Raw genomic sequence first — 17,597 nt, 5'->3', positions numbered from 1 at the left:
GTTGGAAACTACGTCTCGTATTTGGAAAAGCCGGGCTGTGAGAACGATGAACAGAGTGATGTTTGATAGCGAAGTCGTCTTCGAAAGTTTCGGTGGTGTGGATCAAGGGAACGAAGGAGGCAAGGGATGAAGAAGAGACATGCAATGATATCTCTCGTAGGCTCCCTCAACAAACGAGGACACATCAGAGACTGCCAACCAACGGTTTCTCCCTGGAGTCGTTGGGATCCGACGGCGACGTTGAGCTTCTCGACAGCTTTTTCTTAGATGAAGATGAGCAGACTACCTGGGGCACTAGTCATGTCAATAAGATTTCAGCGAGATACGAATAGTGAACATATCCAGGACTCGTACAACTAAGAACGTTCTCCAGCTGAACCATGCACAGAACGCCGGAAACTCTTAGCATGGTCAACTCTCTTCACTGACCTCCCCTCCTATCCCTCTCTTCGCCCATAAAAGCCAAATTCCGTGCGCACCTCCTTCCAGGCCATCTTCTGCTCAAAATTGACACGCTGACGCGTCGTCTATGCGAACCAAGTTCTAGAGTCGTTGAAGTTGAGAGGCCGCCATCGTTGGGGGTGCAGAGTTGAGAATAGACTTGGGTACAAGGGAATGGTGCTGAGAATTGCCCACGGGATGATGGGAGAAAGGTCCCTTCCATCCGTCAGCCAGACACAACGTCGACTGTACCTCCCTTCCTCCTAGCACAGCACTGCCGCATTGACATGTCGTCTGAGTACCGTTCAAGCTGGGAAGCCGCTATTCCAGGAGGCACAAAGTGAGAAATCTCCGCACCCGGTAATTGTTGACGAAGGAAACGGCTTCTGTAAGCGCGCGCATCTTAGTGTCTAGCAAAATTTCTCTAGAAACATGCCAGAATGTTAACGATTTTGAGAGGCTTCACGGGCGCGCCTGCCGAGTCGAAGCAGAGTCCTCGGTGATGGGAGACGAAAAGAGAGTTTAAACTTACTCGCCGGGTTCGGTCCGGCTCATTTCTCAGATCTCAGCCACGGTCCACCACGTCCACCGCAGCGTTTCCTAAATCACCTAGTAATGATACCCTCTATATACCCAAACTGGTTCCAGCAAGTCTGACTGGATTGGCTAACATTCCCTTGACGGATTCTAGATGTTTTGCCATTCCGTTTTTATTCTTTGCGCTTTCCGTTCACACTGCACATCTCTTCTCTATTATTGGCTTCTCTGACGAACGAGCTGCGCGCGCAGTGTTTGGTGTTGTCTTCAACGAGTGGGCCAATGTTCTCATGAATGGACGGTACTCTGAACGGCTCTGTGTTGTCCCTTTCGTGAAGGCACGAAAACCATCAACTAGGGAGGGTGAGTCGTCCATCGTAGGATCAAAGATGATTCTCCCTCCTGATTTCCTTTCTTCCAGATTCTTGACCTTCATGTCTTGGGATAATGCCAGTCCATCTTCTTGTCCAGCCCTACGTGCATCCCAACGAGGAAGCAGGCGATCAAGTAATTTGGTTCACCAGCCTGTGGGAAATCACCAATGGAGAAATATAAGCGACGGAAAAGGTATGGAAGAAGCGTAGGGCAGTCCCGAAGACCAGAGGACCGAATAAAAAGAAAAAAGTAGACCTTGGTGCACTTGTCATTTCCGAGGCCCATACGACGTCTATTGTTCGAAGGTAAGCTCGCGGTTTCAGTAATAAGATGAGCCATAACATTGATTATATTGCAAAGGACTACTGATTTGGTTTCGAGTGGTAGTACTACCGTAACGACGAATAACAGCGACACGCTGATCGACAACGAGAGCGGTGACGAGACCCATGGGATGTCGAGTGAATCAGAACATGAAAAGAGTGCATCATCGGAGGACGATGGCACAACTGACGACAGTGCAGATGAAGATGGCTATGGTCCGCAATCAGATAGCGACCCTCTGGATTGGAACCTGGGGTTTGAATCATCAGACATGACACGAGGAATGGGCGTATACGAACACACCAGTAACCAGGATGCATCTACACCATCTAGCCCTATCCTTGGCCACTCTCTCGTATTAGCACCTTCTCGTGAGCCTTCAGCGACGCCAGAGCTGCCTCGTGAAATCAATGAGGTATCTGTGACCTCCGTCGCATCGTTTCCCCCGCCCTTTGCGATTTCCCCTAGCAAGACGGCATCTACTATTCTGCAGTCATCGTCGTTACTTCCCCGAGTCGTTCTGGAGCCGTTGATTGCACCCTGTCCTTCACAAAAGCCAGTCCCGGCAAGCGAGGGTTTGATCACGCCAGTTTCGGATGTCATATCAAGTCACACTCCCAAGTCTGTCCTGGAGAACAAATGGAGAACACCGAAAAACCTCGGCTTAGCTTAACCCCAAGTGCAAATATGCTCCAGTATCGTTCCATGGAACATCAAGGCCTCACTGACCACACTTCTCCTCGAATATTTGCCACACAAGTTTGACGTGAGGAGCGAACGGCTCAAACTCTGTGTTTAGCCAAGTAAAGCGTAGTGCCAAGAGAGATCTTTTCCCCCAGCGTTTCGTCGCATTTCCCCAGATGTTTGGCTCAACAGAGGTATGTAGCCAAACAACGCGATCGTCTTGCGCTATTCGGTGCAAGAGTATTTTCGCTTCGTTCTCTCTTCGCTCTCTTCATCTTGGTCGCTTCGTCACTTCTCCGTTCTCTTTTGACCCACCCACCTACTCCCTTCTTTGTTTGGGTAGCGCCTGGCCTGACGCTGCAGCTACGTCTTTTCAGCTGATTTCAGGTTTCCCCGGACAACCGAGTTTGAGCTTCCGGCATCTCTTCATCCCCGTATTCATCTCGGGACTGGTTTTATTGCCGGTCTCCCTTCTGCTCAACTCACAGTTCTCAAAGCCGAGTTCTCCCCCCCCCAAACCCAAGAAATCAAGGATTTCTTGTTCTTATATTACTATTCAGATCTCTCGTTACAGTTCCACAGCTTCACTTGGTGCACATCTCGCTGACCGGAAGGCTTGATTCGTAAGCTCGATGAATAATCAACGAAGGAAAGATATAAAACCGGCAGCAGTCGAGCGTAGAGCATCATACTGACTTCCAGCCACTGTCAATCTTCCAACGATGACCACCAAAACTACTTTCTTTATGGCTGGAGTCACCGGTATGTAGCATCAAACTCTCTAAGCAACCCAGAAGTAATCTCATCTGTGCTTTGAAGGTTACATCGGAGGCACCGTTCTTGAACGATTCCTAAGTCATCCAAACGCGTCCTCTTTCCATATCACTGCTCTTGTTAGGTCCTCAGAGAAGGCCGAAAAGCTGAAGAAATTCGGCGTCGAGCCCATCCTAGGATCGCTTTCGGACTTGCAGCTGCTCGAGGATAGTGCAGCGAATGCAGACGCTGTTGTGGCGATGGCGGATTGTGACGACCTTCGTGGGGCGGAGGCCACGCTCCGAGGGATCAAAAGACGGTTCGAACAGACTGGAAAAGCACCGGTATTTATCAACACAGTAAGTCCTATGACATTTTATCCAGAGTGCATTGAAGTTAATGAGAGGAAACCAAACCAGTCGGGAACGGGTGTACTCTCGGATAATTCGGGAGGCTTGAAAGCTACAGAAACTATCTACGATGATCTAAACCCTGATCAGATTGAGACACTCCCGATCACTCAGATACACAGACCAGTGGACCTTGCTATCGTTAACGCGGACAAGGAAGGTTGGTATGAATACTCGCGTACTGGCAAGCACATACTGACGCCCATGCGTTTGAAGGCTATGCGAAAACTTATATCATTCTCCCGTCTACTGTTTATGGCTTGTCTTCGGGAAGGCTCGCCGACGCAGGGATTCATAACCGTCAATCCATCCAAGTACCGTCTCTCATTAGTGCGTCTCTTGATCGCGGACGTGCTGGGATGGTTGGAGAAGGGAAGAACTTGTGGCCCAATGTCGAAATTCATGACCGTAGGTTTTAGTTCTGATTTCTACCGTCCCAGTCGCGCTCTAATGCGTTTTTCACAGAGGCTGATCTTTACCTCAAGCTCTATGACGCTATCGTCGATGGAAAAAACCCGGCTCTTGGTCACGGCCGCGAAGGATTCTACTTCGGTGCAAGCGGAGAGCATCTTCTGTACGACTTGTCCCTGCATCTAGGTGCCGTTCTGGTTGAGTTGGGTAAAGCAACAGAGAAAGAGCCTACCTCGTTCACGAAAGAGGAAATGGCCAAGTATTTCGGCAGTGTGAGTTCATACCATATCAACCTTCGTGGTACTTCAATTCTCATGTTATCATGGTCTAGCTTGACTTCCTAGGATCCAACTCTCGTTGTGTGGTAAATAGGTCTAAGGCCATAGGATGGGCTCCAAAGAAGACCACCAAAGACCTGTTTGCAAGCCTCAAGCCTGGGGTGGAGATGATTCTGAAGACCGGGTATTCTCCGTCGTTCTACTTACTTTGATACTAGCATTTTTGGATTAGAATGTATAAATAAATAGGAATGATTGTGACTACGTTTGCGAGAATTGTGAGTGTATGAAGTATAGGCGAAGCCTAGGTGGAAAGGGCTGAAGGTTACCTCGCTGTGGTGGAAGAAGGTGGCGCCGTGGCTCCAGTCATCTATATTCCACCTTCGACGCTTCCTACCCTCTTGTCCTATGTCATATGGATCTCAATCTCAATATGCGTAATATTATCGTGGACAAGAGGGGCGACGTTTGTTGGTCGACTGGGGCATGGCCGGCGCGTTCCCTCCGTGGTTTGAGTATGCGAACATGGTTTTGTTTGCAAGGGCGACCATCAAAGAGTGTCGTTTACCAAAATCATGGCTATTTTTGCCCCCTTTATTGCTGGTAATTGTCAGTGGTACGAGGCGGAGTATCTGCGTCGTTTGGAATATGCCATTGAAAGATCATGGCTTGATCATCCGAAAGGAAACTTTGAGAGGTTGGGGCTGGATATCACGTATCGACGGGCCCGTTGAGCTCGAGATAGGTGATCGACGACAGTGGCTATATGACAGGCTGCAAAGCCAACGTCAGTTCCGGCCAAACCCACCATGGAACGGAATCACTGTGCTTTTCGATTTACCACAATCGTTGCTCTGCCTAACATCGCTGGTAACCGTACTTCGCTGTCACTCTTCCTATTGTCAAGAGCTGACTGTTCGCAGGATGTGTTCCAAAAGTAGATATGTCTCCTTGAGCGTGTGTACAACCCAGGCGACGTCATACAACAAGAGAGCCCAACCCTCGTTTTCGTAGCCCGCTCTTCTAATACAAGTGTCAAAATGCCTCCAGCCATCCAGCTCTGATCCCTTCTCTCAACTACTACTCTGGGTCATCGAGCTCACAGGTGGTATAATCGCAGTCTGCCGTGGATGTATTCTCTTACTACGACGTGTCCTCCCTCCTGTCGAATACCTACACCTATTGCCAGCAGCATCCTTGTCCGTGCGTTAATGATATTTTTCTGGAGCGTTCAACCAAAATAAAGCATGCTGTAACACGGTAGGAAAGGGGGACGTTGTCAGACTCAAATAATATGGGGCAACTGGCAAATGTAGTGATTGGAGAAGTCGCAAGCCAGGCTACCTAGTACATTGATGACTGGAGTATTCGCCGATTCGTTATAGTCGGTGTGGAGCTGAGAAGCCCAAATTGTATACTAGTGTTGAAAGGGAGCCATCGGATGGTCCGGGATGGAGAGGGCGATTTGAAACTCCGATCAAAATGTCTCCTACGAAGCTCAACCACCAGTATTCCACGCCGGTTTATCTAACGAAAGTATTGCCCGTCTGAAGGCACGCTACATAATCCCCTTCCCTCGTCAACGTCATGTCCAAATTTTGGGCACGGAGATTCCTCCGAGGATAGCGGCGCCTCAGCTTGAATGGGACTCGGACGACATGGTGTTGTCGATGTAGTCCTCGATGACGGTGGGAGATGGGAGGGAAGCTGTGATCGGAATTAGCTTCAAGCCTCGTTTGATTTCTTGGCATGGCGATTCCTCGACTTTGCACCCCCAACGGCGGCCGCTCCTCAACCTGAACGACGCTCAGACTTGGTTCGACGCGTCAACGTGCAGAGGATGGCCTAAGAGGAAGCCAGGAACATAATGTGGCATTTTGCAGGCGTAGCGAGGGACGGGAGGGCTATTGGCGTCCTGAGTACGTCGGCCATTCTCATCTCACTGAACTCTTCTATTAACATTACTTGCATCTACCACAGTTCACCGACAGCTGCCGTGTTCTCCACCGCCGAAAATTTCCAAGACGAACATCTTACCATCAAACACTTATGGTTTCGCCCTACTATGCCACCGCCGATTGTTCAGAACGTTCAACTCTTGAACTTGGTGCCGGCTGGAACATGAACTTCGGGCCGATAAGTAGCACCCAAGTAAACCCCTCCCCCAGATACCTCGGTCATTCACTAGTTGTTCATATTTGCACAGCTGATCCCAGTCATCAAATCCTTCAAATCGCGTAGCTTCTGACTCAACTTTTTCGCTTGGTGCCTGGACACAGTCAACCCCAAGGACCGGAATTTTACTAAGAAACTCGAAATTTTCTACGTTTGGTCATGCTTCATACTGGGTCCCTTTACGCATGGCCTTGGTCGCGACACGTATACATAACAAGTATGCTACTCCTCAAAAATCCTCATGAGTTACAACCAACAAGCATTTTCTCGCATTCCACCGATGTCGAACCTCAGATTTCTTTTCCAACCCCTCAAACTTGGTCCTACTACCCTCAGGAATAGGGTTCTTCATGTCCGCCTTGACACGGAACCATGCCATCCCCACGAACGTCCCCAATAGTCTCAACACCGAGTACTACCGACAACGCGCCGCAGGGGGTGCTGGCTTGATTGTCACGGAAGGCATTCGCATTGCTTAACAAGGGCACGCCCTTCTCTTACGCCCTTCTTCGTGCTGGTGCTTACGCCGATTTTTAATGCTGATTGCCAGAATGCTTTTGGTATCTGGTCTCAAGAGCAGGTCAACGGGTGGAAGAATGTCACAGACGCTGTTCACGAAGAGGGAGGCGTGATCTTCGCACAGGTATATTTTATTATACCCTCGTCTCGTTAGTAGCCTCTAACACGGTCTACTTTCTAGCTATGGCATCGTCAGTTCCCTGTGTTTCTACTGCAGGAAATATATACTAATACATAGTTGGACGCCTAAGCCACCCCGATGCACCAGAGCAAATCGCCTCAGGACTCCCACCCTCAGTAATCTCTGCCCGAGGAGGAAATTTCCGTTTCCTCCCTGGTCAGCCAGGCTATGTCACACCTACTGCAATCGACGACCCTCGAATTCTACTTGCCAATGGAAACAGGCTACTATCAACGCGAAACAGGCCAGGTTCGACGGCGTAAAGATCTACGGCGCGAACTGGTATCTGATCCACCAGTTCCTCGATAGCACTGCGAAACATCGGACAGATCAATGAGGCCGGAGCGTGGAGAATAGATCGCGGTAGACGTCTGGGGTGCCAACAGGGTCGGTATCAAGTTGAACCCCGCCGAAGGGTATAATGATGTCGGGTATGTCCTCATTTCAAGTGACGTGGCTTGTACTTGTACTGATGAATTGAACAGAATGCCGCTTCAAGAGACGCTGGGCATATTCGGGTACCTCATCTCAGAGATTGACAGACTCGGGATCGCATACGTTGCACTCGTGCGGTACGCAGGGAATCTCGATCCTGTTATTGACGGGGCTCGGCGTGCAACGAAGCATGATGTCCTCGGAACGTATACCCCCTTGTTGAAGAATCCCGCTACGAATGTATTCGCGAATGCATTATTCACAGGCGAGGAGGCGGTGCAGTATGTTGAGGATGGGAAGGTGGATGGAGTTTTCTTTGGTATTCCATGAGTGGTGAACCCGGATTTAGCGAAGTTTGAGAAGGGCGTTCCGCTAGAAGGGGATTTTATGACGCTGTCTGGGCATGGGGGAACAGCCTGAGAGGCGGATGAGAAGAAAGGATATGTTGAAGCGAGTGTCTTCGAATGAGGAAAGCTTTCGCTGAGTGAACAGACTATTCATGACAGGGCGTCGTACACGCTATATGCTGAATCCGGTCCGGCTCGTTTCCCCGCCATTTTCTTCGTCTGTCTTTTGTCTTCCTTCGCACTATTGGAGTACCTGTCGACGATATATAGAGGTCATTGATATACCCAAACCGACTCTAGTGCGTCCTACGAGAATAACTACAAAGCTCCTATGGCCCCGTTTCTCTCCCCATACATATCGTGGTCGACCGGGTTGTCCTGCTGGTTTGCAGACCCGTTATGTTCATACTGCACGTCTCTTCTGTGTTACTTATTCTCCTCATTTACACTTATTTCTACGTATGTATGCGATTTTGGTCCTAATGTATTGTGTTGGCACTGATTATACAAAATGCAATGTTGATCTTGACTCAGTATGTCGCTACATAGAACAGGTAAGACCCCTTCTATGCGGTCTTCAACCAGGAAGCCGATAGAAGCGAACAGGGATTCTGGGGAGGAGAGAAACATCACAAAAAGAAAGATAAAGGCGATGATTTGGACGACTCGCGTAGCGGTGAAGGGCAATAACATGTTGCGGTTTCCACCCAGGAGCTGTTGATGTTTTATGTTGTAAAAACCGCGGGGGGGCAACGAATATCATAGAGGGCAGAAACGTCCCCTTTTCTCTACCAGACGCGAAATCAAGAAGAAACGAGGGAGTTCCTTCCTGGGAAGGGTCGAGACAGAGGTAGTCCACCATCCCATCTGCAGTATTGAAAGCGACTTCGCACTTGGGGATAATGGTTAACCTCTTTGGACTACAATGCTGTTCAGCGGGATAATTGTAACGGCGTCTTCGTGTGGACTCGGAGAAAGACGAGCGGGGCAAGGAATGACGCTGCAACCCGAGCTCTGGACTCTCCGATATGCATAAAGAAGTAGGTAGACGGGAAGAAATGATCGTACACCTTGCTTATGAAGTAGTATTGAAATGGATAGCGGAGTAGCGAATTTCGTGAGTTGTCGATATTCCTGCTCTGGAGAGTCAAGCCGTACGTTCTAATCACCACCATTTAAAAGGAAATACGTGTTCTCGGGTAGTCAGTATTTTGTGCATCGGAGTGTGGGTGAAGGTAAACCGAAGATCAGGGAGGGAAGCGGAGAAGGAAGATATAGAGATAGCCACGACGGAATGGGACTGAGTGCCCCGACGGCATTGCCGACAAACAGACTCTCCTTGAAGTCGTTCATCGCCGTCCCCACTTTCACTGCAAATGACAATCGCGTCAATACGAGTCCAGCGTTCGAGATGATGAAGACAGACATACCCTGGAGTCGTCCGTATCATGCTGGATGACAGCGACACGCTACCCTGCCTGCGACCCTCACAAGTCACCGAAACGTCACTCACGAATTCTGGTGATTGGCATGAGAGTGATTTTCGCAGTCGTGGTCCGTCGAGAAAAAAGCGACAACCTGTAGACCGGACGGATCCACTATTCGTTCTTCCGTGTCTTTTATTTTCATCTGTTTTATGATCCTTATCGCATGTGAACCAATCAAGTCACCGGTGTAAAACGCCGGGAGCCATAAACAGACATCGGAGAGAGGTATCGGTAAGAAGACCAACGGCTGGTACATCTAGTAGGAGGCTAGCCGTGCATGGCGCATAGATTTTGGCATATGCAAGAAACAGAGGACCAAGAGACGGCAGGATGACTTGGGCGTGAAGCTTTGAAGGACAGAGGACGCGTGAAAAAGGATAGTGAAGGTTCGGTGGATGGCTCAAGCTTCTTGGTGACCATCAGTACAAGTTCAGCCGGGTATGGATGGTAGACCTAGTACACCCAAAAGAACTGCTTGCGACTAGCAGCGATGACGACGACCATGGACACGTTCTTCTGTTCAGCCCTCCACCTACACGATGCCGAATCCTACGCCTCCCTTCTCCCATTGCGTTGATGGGGAGCCACTACCCTTAGAGAACTCTCCGCGCCCAGAAATTGGCTAAAACATCAACGAGGGAAGGGTTTTCTGTGGCATGCATGCAAGCTTTTGCTAGCCGAACGTAACAGGCAATGAATGAGGGCTTCCGTAGTCCTCGATGACGGTGGGAAACGGAAGGGAAGCTGTGATCGGAGTTTCGGATCGCCCTTTCCTGGGCCTTCCACTGCAAACATCATCATTGACTTCTCTAAATCCTTCCTGTATCGACCACTCACGAATTGTCATTCTTTGGTCTCCTCTTTCTCTTCCTTGTGTCTTTGGGCGGGTTCGTATCATGACCCCATCGTGATATCTCTCCACTACTGGCAGGGGTTCGTTCAAAGACCCTTGCGGCATCTTGCAACCTTTCTCTTCTTTTTCTGCGCACATTCTTGGCATGGGCTCACTGATTCTTTTCGACACTAACCCATACCTTGCTTGTCTGGTCAAAATCTGGTTGCATCATCCGAGTTGAAAAAAAAATGGGCGAGGTTAAGTTACTCCTCTGTACATTCTACCATATGACTGAGATGATGATGCTTTGCACCGAAATGAATCCATTGTTACATCCCACTGCATTCGGGGAAATACTTTCAAATGGGTCTTCGCTCGTCTTATACACTTGCATCATTACTTCCAACACCTACCGACGTAGTTAAATAATATTCAAAGCAATGCGAAGAAGTATTTGTGCGCACAAGATTTCATAGTCTGTAGCAAGGTGCACATCGTTACTATAAGAGTACACGCATCCACGCCTAAAGAAGAAGTTGGCCAGCTACAGCACACGACAGCACACAGTACATACAAGCGAGGGCTCGTCTTTCCTGGTACTCTATGCTTACTATTAGGGTGCATAGCTATACCATGGTACAGCGGCATCCCATCCTCCTCATAACCGCCCTTAACCAGCCTCCTGCCAGTCGGGATATGCCCTTCAGATGCGCGTACAAGTTCCATGGTATCGAGATTGAACTGGAGCAGATCGTAACGCCCCTCATGGAAGATAAGGCCCCCAGAAGCTCCCACCAAACTTTGTCCGGCAAAAATCCGAAAATCGGTCCTCAAATATGCGACTTTTGGGGCTCAAAGTATGCTAACTCGGGCAAAGTCGCGTCTTCGAGCCTCCCGGGCCGGAACCGGCCGTCTGATTCTGCTATATCCGCCAGCACTGAGGTCCGTTTTTACCTGTATTCGACATGACTACAAATTTTCGTTGGAATTTTCCTGGAAAATATTGCGGAGAGGAGTCCGAAATCCAAATCGAGACTGATATTGGCTCAGATGTCAGAGCGATGGCGTCAGCGCCAGCCCAAAATATGCTAACATCCGGACAAAGTTCGACGTTGTTCGACGACGTTTGGACCCAAAATATGCTAAAATCCGGACAAAGTTTGGTGGGAGCTTCTGGGGGCCTGGAAGATAACTGCATTGTCAACAACAACTGAGCAAGGTGCAGGTAAATCAGGCCGGTTGTATTTGATCTTGCATGGATGGACGGATTTATCGAAGATGGCAGAGCCAAAGTAGATGGGGGGTAGGGTCCCAATTAACAATTGGTTGTCCAGCAAGATACTTTGGTGGCAAGCCAGAGTGAGAGGTCCCCTGCAATGGAAGATGGAAGCCAGCACTAGGGAGCTGCTGGATGGGCACCTGGTAACCACTTGATGGTGCATGCTGCTGGTCAACAGGAGGCTCAAGCATCTAGGGCATTGTCTGGGAATCATGGGGGTTGATGTAGATGTTGGATGTTGTCAAGGTTCATCACTGCTAGTTTAGTCTTTTCTACTGTTTCTGATCATCACAGGGGATACCAGTACAACATCATAGGCCAGTTTCTGCATGGCTGCAACTTCGACTTTGACTTTGGCCACAAGGCAAAGCATGGCTTGAGCCCGCCTGCATACAACTTTCCCACCAGCCACAGCAGGCCCCGGGAAGCTCCCGCCAAGGTTTGTCTGGATTTTAGCATATTTTAGGCCCAAAAAAAGCGAAATCTTTGTCCGTAGATAGCATATTTCAGACCCAAAATTTGAAACCCTTGTCTGTAGTTAGCATATTTTAGAGCCTCTGAGGCCTGGATGAATGGCACCTGGCGGAATCCCTGTAGTTGGAGAGGCACATAGTGAAGACTTTTTGGGATCTGAAGGATGGATGGAAGTGACACTGAAATTTCATCTGGAAAATATAAGGCGAAAGATGCCAAAATTTGGCCCACGGTGCTGTCCAGCACGGACAGACCGACAGAAGCCTTGTCCAAGTTAGCATATTTTAGGTGCCAATCTTTGCATATTTGAGGCCAAAAATCAGGGTTTTTGCTGAACAAACCTTGGTGGGAGCTTCCCAGGGCCTGCCATGGCAGAAGTTATAGAAATCGCTTTCTTCCTTGCTGGAGCTGGTATTGTCCACTCTCAGCTTATTTATTAGGATTTACTGGAAGTACCGCCTGCACCCAAGTCTCCAGTCACTGCATGCTTGCCTGCACTCGCAAAATGTGGGTACTCCCACAATCATATTCACATATTTATCTTTGGGAACAAATTCTCTGTATGCTATACTGATTTATCATCAAGTAGACCAATGGCTCACTTGAACTTGCTGCTGCTAGAAATGTATACAAGTTGTAAGTTGTAATGAGGCCCAACTCGAGACAATTGCAAATTAAACTCATATGACTTTGCAAGTCGCAACAACTATTCTGTGAATCAGGTAAAAAGTACATTTAATTCTACATAAAATAATGCTATCTAGATCACAGGACCTGCTCCTTCATTGGGAATATAGGGAGTTGACAGGCATCAAATAGATAGGCTGATAATTATCTAACTTGGCGCTGCATCCATATTTCTTAAAAAGCATAATCATCCCACCACTGTCTGGTCCTGAGTGACAAGCATGAGTGTATGCAGCTTTACCATCATTGTCTCTCACCAAAACATCAATTCCCAAGTGTTTCAGTAAGGCTTCGACAGTTGGTATGATTCCATGACTGACTGCCATCATAAGGGGTGTCCATTCATTCCTGCCCTTGCTATTCACATCAACCCACCCAGACTGCAATAACATCTCCACAATACATGTATGGTCCTGCTCTTCTACAGCATACAACAAGGGTGTCTGTTTTGATGAGGGTGACTGGGCATTTGGATCAACATTGTCTTGGTCCAGTAGCAGCTCCACTATCTCAAGATCCTCCTGTTGTACAGCTGTCAGCAACAGCAGTTCCTTGCATGGGTACTTTTCATGTAGGAGGAGAATGTCCATGATATGTAAGAGGCCATAATCCATAGCAAACTGGATTGGAACAGGCACCTCATTGGATATGGTTCTTTTATGAAAGATGTTTGTGACCTTTTTGCAGTTTGCTGAGTCAGCACCATCAGTGAGAAATGCAATGATTTCATCTTCTATTGAATGTTCCACTGGTCCGCTAGCATGGTGTCCCCAGTGAACAGACGAGTAGTGCAGGAATGGATGCTTTTCAGCAAGAGTGCAGAGAACATTGTCATTGTCAGCATTATCAACATCTATGGGAAGCTCAAAGTCGTCGAGTGACATATATGACAAGCAGGTGTGCATGATGGTCTCTTGGATGCAAGGAAAGAGTTCGGCACATTGGCAGTCATGAAAATACTCTCAGGTCATTTGATCTAGAGAAAACTCATCTTTAGCTTATGTAGGAAAAAATTAGATCATTCACACTTACACATGAACTTCATTGTAGCTCCACTCAGCTGAAAATCTTCCCACTCGCTATGGGTTTCATCCTTGATGACAAGCCCAGCACAGACATCTCCCAAAAAGTCCTCATCATGGAGATTGTTGAGGTCTAAAGTTGTCATCCCTGGTTCCATGGCCAATGCATACCACAGTTCCAACACTGTCAAAGGGTGCCTGGCAAAGGCTATCCACCCAAATACATGATGCGCAAGTTCTTGACAGTCTTCACTTTGGCTATTAACCCTCTCCAGCATATTGTCATATACCTCCCATATATTGCCTGGTAGTTTTGTGAGTGTATCTCGAAGTGATTTTTGATTTGAGATCTCAGCAAGTGAGTCTATGTGCATGCCTGCCAGAAGAAACCTACTGAGAGTCAGTCAATAGGTGCAACATGTGCAGCTGCATTGTTGACACACATGCCATCAGCCTTCATTGTTACTCCACTGAGTATCTCCTCATGCAGATCGCCTCGTCCCTTGATGTGGTGAGCAAGATGGCCAGAAGAGAGCTTGGTCTTGATATACATCTTGATATCCTCATCGGTAGCTTGAATATCCAACCAGGTATCTGTCTTAAACAGTGATCCTATTGTGGGGATGTCTCTCAACATCATAAAAAGTCAAGTATTGCTGCCCAGCATCTGCAGGGCATTAATCAGCTTCTCTTGACCTCTATCATTTTCCAGAAATTCTTCCAAGGCATCAAGGATAATGTAGACACAGTAAATGATTTCAGCTCTTGTGCAAGGATTTTGGTGAGATTATCGAGGAAAAGGGGTGTGTTATTGTCATAGAGGAATGCAATCAAGTCAGAGAGGCCATGTGCTTGGACTCGTTGTTTCAAGAGGCTATGGAGAATGTTCTCTACAGTTTGTGCATTCACACATTCACATTGGTAATCACAGAAGATATTCAGGACAAGTGTCTTCTTCTGGATAAATGTCTCCTCATAGTCCAGCAACTGTAGAGAGTTGATGATGATGGAGGCCAAGACAGTCATTCCAATGCCTGCTAAAGAGATATATCAGCTTCAAGGAAACAATGGTGATATTTGACTCACAACCACCAGGACACCACAAAGTATGGGACTCCATAGAACTGTCCTTCCAACTCTTAAACTCTGAGGACTCAAGAAACTGTTCTCCAGTGTACCAACATGCTCTTTCAGCTTTGCCAGTTGAATGGTGATGTAATCCAAAGGGGTCAGCCACCTTGCCACTCTCTCAGCTTTGTTGTCTGCCAGGTATGAGCATATCAGCAGTCAATATGACTATAGATCTCAACCATGAGCACACCCATTAAGATAACATCAACTGTGCCATTGACATCTGCAACTGTATCCTTGATTGCATGAGATAACATGCTGTATACCAAACTTAGCCTCCAAGAGGTGAATGCAGGAGTCACTTACATGTCGTTGAGCTGCACAGCACTCATGACCAAGGTCTTGAGATGTTCAATCTTCTTCAGATCATTGTCCATGCTCTGCCTGGTAAACAATCATAGCAATCTCGTTGCCCTCTTTTTCCACCCAGGAGAACCACTTCTCAGCTTTCTATTGAGTCCCCTGAGTAACTCCATAAGTTCCTAGAAAGGACCACACAATTGCTGTAATGTCTCCAACCAAGGGTCATCTTGGGAGGATAGCTTAATAAGCTTGCCTAGGACAGACAGATAGATCTCTGTTGAGGAGGCTGGCTGTGGGCACCTGTGGAATAGTGAGTGGGCTATAAGGCAAACCTCAAAAACCCACACACACACTCACACAACTACACAAACTACAATCACCCTCGTAAGTTCTAGGGGGAGCGATTATTTCTAATGCGATCCAACTATACTTCAATATCTCGAAGAGTTTCTCTTATTCTCAGTGCTCTTAGCAAAGCTAAGCTTTCTCTAATGAATCCCTAAGTCTAGGAACTTTTACAGGAAGGTCGTTCACTGGCACGATGCAACCTTCAAGGCAGATTTGAGTTAAAATACACAAGGGACACTGATCCTGACAGAAACAGAGGCAATACACGCCGAAACTTTAGTGAGCTCACTAAAAGAACACCACAGGCAAGTACTGACTTAGCCCACTTGCTACACAACTGTATGTAGGGGTTCTCCAACCAACTTCAACAGATGATCTCAACTCAAGAACACTTCAGAAGTGCTCAGAAACAGATTCAGAAAACGGAAACTCGAAACAGAACTGATGCAGAACAGACTGAACAGAAACAGAACAGAACAGACAGAACAGAACAGAACAGATCTCACTTTTCCTCTTCAGAACATACTCCAAACGGACTTATCAACACTCAAATGGAACAGAACAGCTTCACTGATTCTTATTCTCTCAGAACTAAGTGCACAAAAGTCTTTTCTCAAGGGTATCTCATATTTCTCTGAGTGAGCTCACTAACTCTACACAAAGCTCGAAGTCACAAACTGATCCTTTGTTACAGTACTGCTTTCAATGTGTGCACGGGAACTTGGGGGCTCGAAACTTGGCTTCTACCTACTGTAACCAGCCTACTTATACTACAGGGGAATTAGAATTACAAACATCGTGCAGTACCCAGACTCCTACATGCATAGCATGTTGCCACCACTGCCTTACTGAGCATCTGAGTCGGACTTCCCAGTTTTAGTCTCATTTCTATAGTGAGCTTGCTAAACGTGTGCCAAGAGATGCTCTCCCAACACCCATGGGCTTGTTCTCTAGCGACTGACAGGTCTAGGCACCTGGAACTATCAGTCCTGGTGTATGTTGTTCAAGACTTCTTTCTTGGATTCACAGAGGCTTCTCATAGACATGGCAATAAGTGAGTCTTCTAACAATGGGACTCAGAACAATGGGACGCGGGCTTGTGGACTTCAGCTGAAGCCCATTGCCCAAGTTTGTGCCGGTGATATCTGTCATCTCGCTTAAGGATTTCCCTGGATTTTCAGGTATAACATGTCACAGTTAGCGAGTGCGCTAAGTACTCTCAGCATCACTGCAATCTTCAAGGTTTTATCTAGCTCCCACGAGCATGCTTGTAAGTTAGAGCCTAAGGCATTGGGTATAGGGTTTGGCCTTCTCATCATGCATGCCCATCAGGTACAGTGCTGTGACTAAGTCCTGTTTAGAATCCCATTGCTTCTTATGCCATAAGTTATATTCCATATCATTGCACCACGTAGCATTAGTGTCGATGCGTAGTTTTAGTCTGCTTGCTCACTATATCTCAGTATGCATGTAAAACACTCTAGATTGCAAAATTACATGTGTAAATAGGCTGCAGTTGCAACACCATATACTGTAGCTCTGTCAAGAACTGGGTAATTTCTGTAAGCACATTGTGTACGTTCTTGACACATTTAATGGCAGTAGTGATGCTTTGGATGAGGGTGGTAATGGATGAAGCTATTCCTAGGGCAACATCTGTCATGGTTAGTGGTGAAGAGCAAGGTTGGATGTATGCAAGCCTCAAGTCACAATTTGTCCTTGTGGTTATGATCAAAAACACAACTTCAACAACAACTGGGCCAGTGATGTTGTGCACTATAGTATTCCTCCATGATGATGGGAAACAGATGAGTCATGTTGCATTCTTGATAATTGTTGATTGGCACCTGTCCTCCTGAGCCGTAGTCGAGGCAGGGACATATGAGAATTGTACAACGTCAATATATTGTATCCAAAAAGAAAAAACATTAATTGAACCATTGGTCGTCCAAGGTCTAACCTTGAGAAAGTACCTGAGGGCCCTGCATGCACAGCGACAACAATCACCTTCACAGAATCACACAACTTGAGCTTCTAGCACCAATGACAGGCACCTCACAGTTGTGAATCCGGTAGTATCAGATCATATGATGGGTGAAGCACTGATATTAAAGTTATCGATGCCTGAGTTCACTGACTCATTGGTACACTATGAGAGAAG

The 17,597-nt window shown here is 47.4% G+C and overlaps 5 protein-coding genes across 5 annotated transcripts; 3 read left to right on the top strand and 2 right to left on the bottom strand.

Moving 5' to 3' along the window:
- Nucleotides 1–728: 728 nt before the first annotated feature.
- Nucleotides 729–2,717, top strand: EV420DRAFT_1735716 (uncharacterized protein; the record flags this gene model as incomplete). The annotated part of the gene is made up of 5 exons (XM_060480014.1): nt 729–781; nt 1,133–1,341; nt 1,433–1,485; nt 1,546–1,658; nt 1,714–2,717. 5 exons carry the CDS (start codon nt 729–731, stop codon nt 2,348–2,350), a joined length of 1,065 nt encoding a protein of 354 aa, XP_060323098.1. The 3' UTR covers nt 2,351–2,717.
- EV420DRAFT_1203380 (uncharacterized protein) lies at nt 2,718–4,478 on the top strand. The gene is made up of 6 exons (XM_060466347.1): nt 2,718–3,123; nt 3,181–3,473; nt 3,534–3,684; nt 3,741–3,932; nt 3,990–4,207; nt 4,267–4,478. Exons 1-6 carry the CDS (start codon nt 3,084–3,086, stop codon nt 4,423–4,425), a joined length of 1,053 nt encoding a protein of 350 aa, XP_060323097.1. The 5' UTR covers nt 2,718–3,083; the 3' UTR covers nt 4,426–4,478.
- Nucleotides 4,479–6,738: 2,260 nt separating this feature from the next.
- Nucleotides 6,739–7,853, top strand: EV420DRAFT_1486488 (FMN-linked oxidoreductase; the record flags this gene model as incomplete). The annotated part of the gene is made up of 6 exons (XM_060470397.1): nt 6,739–6,840; nt 6,939–7,031; nt 7,089–7,098; nt 7,146–7,337; nt 7,456–7,519; nt 7,574–7,853. The coding sequence occupies 6 exons, from the start codon at nt 6,739–6,741 to the stop codon at nt 7,851–7,853; spliced, it is 741 nt and encodes a 246-aa protein (XP_060323096.1).
- Nucleotides 7,854–9,950: 2,097 nt separating this feature from the next.
- On the bottom strand, nt 9,951–11,763 carry EV420DRAFT_1584858 (uncharacterized protein; the record flags this gene model as incomplete). Its single annotated transcript, XM_060474773.1, has 4 exons — nt 11,513–11,763; nt 10,767–10,954; nt 10,657–10,716; nt 9,951–9,960 (listed from the first exon to the last, which is right to left on the bottom strand). Exons 1-4 carry the CDS (start codon nt 11,660–11,662, stop codon nt 9,951–9,953), a joined length of 408 nt encoding a protein of 135 aa, XP_060323095.1. The 5' UTR covers nt 11,663–11,763.
- Nucleotides 11,764–12,727: 964 nt separating this feature from the next.
- On the bottom strand, nt 12,728–15,162 carry EV420DRAFT_1735703 (uncharacterized protein; the record flags this gene model as incomplete). Its single annotated transcript, XM_060480013.1, has 7 exons — nt 12,728–13,485; nt 13,665–14,044; nt 14,098–14,252; nt 14,351–14,641; nt 14,741–14,916; nt 14,976–15,043; nt 15,092–15,162. 7 exons carry the CDS (start codon nt 15,160–15,162, stop codon nt 12,728–12,730), a joined length of 1,899 nt encoding a protein of 632 aa, XP_060323094.1.
- Nucleotides 15,163–17,597: the final 2,435 nt, after the last annotated feature.

This window comes from Desarmillaria tabescens (genome assembly GCF_030435595.1).
Source record: "Desarmillaria tabescens strain CCBAS 213 chromosome Unknown EV420scaffold_91, whole genome shotgun sequence".
Lineage (NCBI taxonomy): Eukaryota > Fungi > Basidiomycota > Agaricomycetes > Agaricales > Physalacriaceae > Desarmillaria > Desarmillaria tabescens.
Note: the sequence above shows the minus strand (reverse complement) of the source record. Positions and strands in the feature narration are given on the sequence as shown.